Source organism: Vipera berus, assembly GCF_964194415.1.
Source record: "Vipera berus genome assembly, chromosome: 1".
NCBI classification, from domain to species: Eukaryota; Metazoa; Chordata; class Lepidosauria; order Squamata; family Viperidae; genus Vipera; species Vipera berus.
In genome coordinates, this window is record NC_138202.1 from 278,886,149 (window position 1) to 278,893,943 (window position 7,795).

The 7,795-nt window shown below is 41.8% G+C and overlaps 1 protein-coding gene across 1 annotated transcript in view; it reads right to left on the reverse strand.

Annotated features, from left to right (window-relative positions):
- Positions 1 to 2,519: 2,519 nt before the first annotated feature.
- Positions 2,520 to 7,795, reverse strand: part of SOD2 (superoxide dismutase 2) — a 9,459-nt gene continuing 4,183 nt past the window's right edge. Inside the window, exons 3-5 of the mRNA XM_081314772.1 lie at positions 6,501 to 6,617; positions 4,758 to 4,937; positions 2,520 to 3,331 (exon numbers count right to left, since the gene is read on the reverse strand). Coding sequence (XP_081170898.1) covers positions 3,189 to 3,331; positions 4,758 to 4,937; positions 6,501 to 6,617 — 440 coding nt within the window. The 3' untranslated portion in view covers positions 2,520 to 3,188. The remainder of the gene's footprint in view (positions 3,332 to 4,757; positions 4,938 to 6,500; positions 6,618 to 7,795) is intronic.

Here is a 7,795-nt window from a genome sequence, read left to right on the forward strand (position 1 = left end):
CAAGATGCCAGCGCTCATGCTCACTGCCTTCTCTGTGCACCCCCAGGGGGCGTGGCAGAGATGGCAGGGGGGCCTCGCTGGCTCCAGGGCTGCCCTATGGATCTAAGGCTGAGCACATTCCAGCTTTGATGGACCCCACCAGTAGATGAGTGCCACGCCTGCTCGCTAGCCACCCTTTCACCGAGACCGCCCCTACCTGCATGGGATATCAATAGCTAGCGGCAGCATGGCCACCGGCGGCGCTGGCAATCTCTCCCCCTCCCATCATCCCTTCCTGAGCACAGAGGAAGGAAAGGGAAGCAGGGAAGGAAGGAAGGAAGGAAGGAAGGAAGGAAGGAAGGAAGGAAGGAAGGAAGGAAGGAAGGAAGGAAGGAAGGAAGGGAAGGAAGGAAGGAAGGAAGGAAGGAAGGAAGGAAGGAAGGAAGGAAGGAAGGAAGGGAGGGAGGGAGGGAGGGAGGGAGGGAGGGAGGGAGGGAGGGGAGGGGAGGGAGGGACTACCTTCTGAGTCCTTCTTAGGTTTATTTTTCTTAGCTGCCAGAGGCTCCAGGCAGGCTTCCCATTTTGAGCCCTCCCCCATCATTGCCTCTGTGCCTGAAGGGCTTCTGCGTGGCTCTCATCTCACCTCTCCCAGATCCACACACGTGCTTGTGTGTGTTCCTGCGTGCGTGTGGGGGTGGGTCTCACTCCTTGCAGCAGCTGTTACATTGGAGAGGAAAAGAACGGAAGAGATAAGAGAAGCTGCAATGGGAGCTTCTTGCAGCCTTCCACGGGACTGGGGGCAGGAGTTGAGGGGCACAAGGTGCAATGCGATCGGCAGCATGTTGAGAAAAAGAAACAAGTACTCCAAAAAAGCAGCTTTCATTAGTTTGCAGCCTGCCATCGCAGAAGGCCTCTGTTGAGGGCACAGGGCTGCAAGGAGTGGCCACAAACTACTAGCAAAGTGGCATTTGTTCACAAGGCAAGGAGGCATGGAGAAATGTTTCCCCTTTTGCATTTGAGCATCAAAGAAGGGGCAGGAAAGGAGAAAGGGAAAGAGGAAAGACAAAGGAAAGAAGGGAAGGAAGGAAAAAGGAGAAGGAAGGCAGGAAGGCAGGAAGGCAGGCAGGAAGGCAGGAAGGCAGGAAGGCAGGAAGGCAGGAAGGCAGGAAGGAAGGAAGGAAGGAAGGAAGGAAGGAAGGAAGGAAGGAAGGAAGGAAGGAAGGAAGGAAGGAAGGAAGGAAGATTATAATGAGGAAGTGAGGCTCTGAGGGAAGTCCTGCCTTAGCACTTGGCCACCAGCAGCCCTGCTGCCCTTTCGCCAACCCCTTGCTCCCTCCTTCTGGACTAACCTGGTGGTCTCCCATCCTATTGCAACGGATGCAGCCCACACCACCCTCTGGGAGTCCCTCTCATGGCCCAAGAGGGACAGTGAGGCTCCTCTGGTGGACCATGCCCTGGTGCCCACCCCAGTCCCACCCCCCTCCACTGGAGACCCCTGGATCCTCCCCACAGCCCTGCCCGCCCCCCCACACACACAAGCGCCCCCCCCAGCCATTGACTTTGCTTGTCAAGTTTGCAAAAGGGGATCACATAATCCTGGGACACTGTGACCATCAGAAATATGAATCAGTTGCCAAGCATCCAAATGTAAATCACATGACCCTGGGGATGCTGCAACAGTCATAAGTGTGAAAAATGGTCGTAACATTTTTCAGTGATGTTGTAACTTCAAACAGTCACTAAGTGAACTGTGGTAAGTCGAGGACTGCCTGTACTTTATCACTTTTTTCCTTTTTTGGTCATCAGGATTTTCACACCTTGCTAGGCGACTGGTGGTACTCGAATATCCTAAAAGTGGTACAATCGGTGAAAAGGTTGAAAAATCCTGTTCTAGACAACTGAATACTCTCCCGGCCGCTGAAACATTAAGTGGCATGGATGAAATGTTTTTAAGATCCTTATAAGATATACAGAATCATTTCCATGCTCTAATTTTTTGTGGTTTATATATAATTTGTATCTGTTGATTCCAAATGTAGTTATTTTGATCTCATAGATTTCACATCCATACTCATTGCATTATCTACCCTAACATCTGCTGCAAATTTACGTTCTTAGCCAACAACGCAGCATGATCTGCATACAGAAATACACACATATTCATGTCCCCAAACACATCTGATATAATCAAAAATATTCCTTACACAAACAAATCCTTGGCTTGTTCCCTGCTCAGAGCTGAACCCTTTCTCAGGCAATCTATTTATTCTATTGTATTCTGCAACCAACTTACAATATCTTATTTATATGCAATGTTTTATAATTTAAACCTATTCAGTTTACCTTGTATCTAAATAAATCGACATTTTTCTCATTTTTACTTTTTCCATATTTTGCTCCTTAAAAGTATATGAGATGTGACATTCTGAATTTAACAATCATTTTCCCAGGCATACTCAATACACCAATCCCTATGTAGTTTTCACCTTTAATCCTAAGGTTCTTTCATTTTAAAATGGTCAATTAGCATTATACATATATTTAATGACTTAGAGTCATTTTGTGCTTTTATTTTTGTAACGTCATATACAATAGTGAGATATATATAGTAGACATAGCAATGAATGGATATATTTCACTTGAAGACACAAAGTGCAAATACACTTTTAATCCAAACAATTTATCATATATACTTAGTACATTATATTGCATCACTGATTTTCCCCCTTTCAGAAGCATAAATTTCATGAACTGATCTATTATATTTACCAACTGACAGATTTTGAATCTTTGCTAAAATGAACATGCCAAATTTTTATCATTAAAATGAGTAAAATAGTATAACATATTCAAGTACTGCGAAGCTCTTCATACATAACTTTTCAATAAATCTATTTTATTAAATGTTCTCTAACTTTTATTTCCTGGACTCTTCCTAAATTTGCAAGAAATTATTCAAAAGCATTGCAAATTCACGTTCCCAAAACAAATTTCATTTGTAATCCATTTTTAAGTTTTAGAAATTTACATTCTTTCAGAAAATTAGACAAGTAGCACTTTCAGAACCTACAGTTTTACCACAATTAGGGACAAATTAGCTTGATAGTGAAGACTCTCTGGTGATGTGCAATTAGCAATTGAACTGCTACATATTATGAAAATAATCTGAGGAACACATAGGTCTTGTTTCTATAAAATTTTCTGTTCTATTATTTGCAAGCTGTATATCTAGAAGATACATTTTCCCAGTTGATCACATTCCAGATAGCTTTGAGATAGTCAGGTCTAACATTTTTATATTGAAGATAATATGCATGTTCCCATACATCAATTCCCAACAGAGGAATAAGTCCTAGAAAAGAAGAAAAATATTGTTAAAATACTATAAACTTTAACAAGTTATTGCCACAAACATACCCCCCAACCACGCAGTTAGAATTAGCTTCTTTCAAGGGATTATAAAGCATATTTTTCAAAATAAACTGATTTCCTGACAGGCTTAATTACTCTCATTACACATCCATCATGCCTCTTGGAAAGAAGTACAGGTAGTCCTCAACTTACAACAGTTCATTTAGTGACCATTCAAAGTTACAATGGCACTGAAAAAATGACTTATGACCATATTTCACACTTACAACCGTTGCAGCATCCCCGTAGTCACGTAATCAAAATTTAGGCGCTTGGCAACTGACTCATGTTTATGACAGCTGTGGTGTCCCAGGGTCATGTGATCATCTTTTGCAACCTTCTGACAAGCCAAGTCAATGGGGAAACCAGATTCACTTAATAACTGTGTTGCTAACTTAACCATCACAGGCATTCACTTAATAAGAAAGTTTGTAAAATGAGGCAAATTCACTTAATAAGTGTCTCATTTAGCAACAGAGATCTGGGGCACAATTGTGGTCGTAAATCAAAGATCGACTATATCGTCTTCCTCTAGGAAACAGTAGAGTTCCTCTAAATACAGCTATAAATTATAAGAGTGTAGAAAGAAGACTTAATCCTAGAGAGTTGTAAAAATGGCACTTTGTCTTAAGACAGAAAGAGAAAGCAAATGCTTCTCTCAGGTATACAGAGGTAAGAAAATACCTCTCAATATATTCTTATTCAAGACAAAACTCAGTTCAAGGAAAACTGCCCTTCCCAAATTCTATGTGGCTGGCCACAAGACTGAAATGAGAAGCTGGAAAGAGAGACTGGGATATTTCTTGCCTGCAGGGGTGAGTTGAGGAAAGACAGGAGCAGCTTGGATGTTTTTCCACCAATAGCTATTATTTCATACCCATGTCTGAACACCCTATTGCTGAACCTTTATGAGAGGCTAAAAATATGCTTTGGTGAATCTAGCCTGTAATCTACATACACTCGTGTCTGGTTTACTCGTTTGTTTTCTTACCCAAACCTGCTACGCAAGTGAGACTGTCAGAAACTAGAAGTTCTTCTCATGAGAAAAGCAAAAGCATTCATTCACTAGTGAAGCGCAAAGCAGAATCGTCAATACCAATAATCGAGACATGGTGGTGCAGTGGTTAGAGCGCAATGTTGCAGCTTGATCCTGAAGGGCTCGAGGTTAACTCAGCCTTCCATCCTTCCAAGATCGGTAAAATGAGGAGCCAGACTACTGGGGGCAATATACTGACTCCGTAAAGCACCACAGAGCAGTATATAAGTCTAAATGATGACTGCTTTATTCCTTCTGCAGCTAAAAATGGTCTTTAATAGATGTAGTCAAGTTTAATAGATGTAGCCAAGTTCCGCCTAGAGAATCTTACCTGTGGTTCCCTGGAGAGGGTCCTGATTGGAACAGGCAGCAATCTGGAGTCTATTAGATTCTTTATTAAAACCGAGCCATCCCCAACCTGAGCCTTGGACACCAACTGAAATAGCTGTGAGTTTCTCCTTAAAATTGGCAAATGAGCCAAAATCACGTTTAATGGCTTCCAAAAGCTCCCCTTAAAACAACAAATAGATAATTTACATTTTACATAGCACATCATTTTTTTCCATCAAGTAGCCCAAAGAACTATTTCGGATTAATTCTGAAGTAAAGAGAGTTGGTGTAAATAAGAAATCAACATAATCTTAATTAACATGAAGAAAAGAGAAGCAGCCAAAAAATTTTTTACTTTTTTGTTACGTTCTTCCCATCAATTCAATGCAATATTAATCAAAGGAATCTGCAGACGCTGTAAAACTAGCTCTACTATTCGTAACATGAAGAGATTCCTTTGTCAGTAGACCCTGGGAACATGGATACTGCCAAGTTGGAAGACAGAACTTTTGTATCTACTACCTACTCTAGATTGCACCACTTATGCACACTGCTGCTCTCAAGTGCAACAAAGAATAAGGTATTTATCTGTTTGTACACAATTTCCAGTCTGCCTAATTTCTGTATTAAGGTATGTTTGTGTGTATTATTGCCATGTTTCCCCAAAATAAGGCCTACTCCAAAAATAAGCCCTGCCTTGGTTTTTAGGGGTGAGCCTAATATAAGCCCTACCAGAAAAAAAAGCCCTAGTTTTGGGGTGCAAAATTTCTGCAGTCGAGGACCGAGTTAAGGATTCAATCCATAGCTCGGTACTTGGCTGCATCAGAAAGGCCTGACTACAAAATGCAGGCCAGAATGCAGTTGCAGAATGAAGCTGCTCCTTCGGCCAAAGAGAAGTGGACCTGCTGGTCGTGGCTGTCAGTGTCAGAGGTAAGTAAGACATCCCCTGAAAATAAGGCCTGGTGCCTATTTTGGAGGCAAAAAAAATTAAAATAAAATAAGACCCGGTCTATTGTGTCAAGCCAATCCTGAAGGCTGCAAACAGGGGTATTGATAGGAGTTCCAACACTATCAAAATGGCAGGAGCCCCACTTTTTAAACATGTGTTGCACACACTATAAAGGTTTTCTCTGTCCAGCCTATTTGACTCTAGGGGGTGGTGCTCATCTGTACTTCTTAGCTGAGGGAGCCAGAGTTGTTCGAAGACACTTCTGTGGTCATGTGGCCAGCATGACTATACACCGAGATGCACGGAACGCTGTTACCTTCCCACCAAAGTGGTACCTATTTTTCTACACGCATTTGCATGCTTTCGAACTGCTGGGTTGGCAAGACCTGGGGCAAGTAACAGGAGCTCACCCCATCACATGGCAATCAGTCTTGAACTCAGGCTGTCAGCTTTCCAGCTGACAAGCTCAGTGTCTTTAACCACTGAACCATTGTGCCCTCTTTTTACTCACTATATGCATATAAAAAGGGACAGGACTTTTAACTGCCTGGCCTAGCTGCCATTTGGCTATTGTTGATCCTCCCTGTGGACACCCACATTGCAAATATTGGGTTGTATTTTAATAAGCATTTTGGAGCGATGCAGGTCAAGTGTTCAGATCTGACTTTCATTTGCCATTGATAAAGACCCCAATTTGTTTTATTTAAAACTTAAGTAAAATTTTTAAAATAAACCCAACATTTACCTAAGCCTGTATCAACATTACTGTTATTATTAACCAGTTCAAATACAAACCTTTTGGCTCTCCTCCACCTTTAGGAGAAAGATTTGTCCAAAAGATACTATGATTAATGTGACCTCCCCCATTGAACTTCAAAGCCGGCTGAAGAGATACTTGGGCTGTTACATCCCCTGAAGATGGAAAGAACAGAGAAAAGGCAGAACTACTAAGACCTAACACAAAACATCTTATGCAAGAGCCTTCCAGTATTCAAGTCCTGTCATGCACATCCTAGTTAAAACATTCAGTTCAGCAAAATCTCTAAAATGCTAGGAACTTAACCTGGTTCCCTTTAGCTGAGTTCCAATACTCCAAATCCATGCCTCCTCATATCAGTTTCAAGGAATTGTAGTTGCCGCTTCCTGACCCACATATGAATTAGGGGAAAGGCAAAACAAAACCTCCTTTCCCAGCCTTTTTTTTCTTGAATGTTTCATTAATTAGAAATGAAAATGGAAAGAGTGCTTCGATTAAAAAAAAAGAATCATCAGACTAATCAAATTTTATTCTGATGAAACACAAAATGCAACTTGAAATACATTGGATGCAAATATAAACTAGCTTTATGCAAACTGATTTTTATTTTCTCTTTCATGCAGTTTGAATAAGACTCTTCATTTATCTCTAGACCACACACCAAGAATAATGCTTGGCTAGATCCTATGAATAAAGATTGTAGATAACTACATTTACTTTTCTTGGAACCATCAACTAAAAGCATTCCTGTTCCAGTTTAATTATTAAACTCTTAGGGACTATATTTTTTTCTCCTTATTCAATCTGTACAGCTTTGGGGAGCAATTGTTGAGAAACATCATACGTAGTCCTCATGAAGTAGTATGCTGGTACCCTAGAAACAAACTTTTAAACTTTACTTATTTTCCAAATAGCTAGGCTTGAGAGTTACTACATATTCAATAAACTAGGGGTCCCCAACTTATGGTCTGCAGCCCGGTACCAGACCGTGGCCATTGGGCCGTGGGAATAGCTGGTGAGCGCCCCCAACTTACACAGCACCGCTGCGTGGGCGCTAGCAGCCCCATTTGCGCATGTGCGGGGATGCTAGCACCGCCGCCAGCATCACACCAGCACCAGCGGCCCGCTTGTGCAGATGGGGCTGCGTGCACGGACATTTTGCTGCTGCTCCCTTTCCTTCCGGGCCACCAAGCCAGAAAGGTTTGGGAGCTCTGCAATAAACCATTCATAACAAATACTTTTGAAAATGTAATAAACCAAATAACATAGGCTACAACCCAAAAAGAACTCTGTCAACACAATCCTCAACATATGAAGGCAATCATATATATAT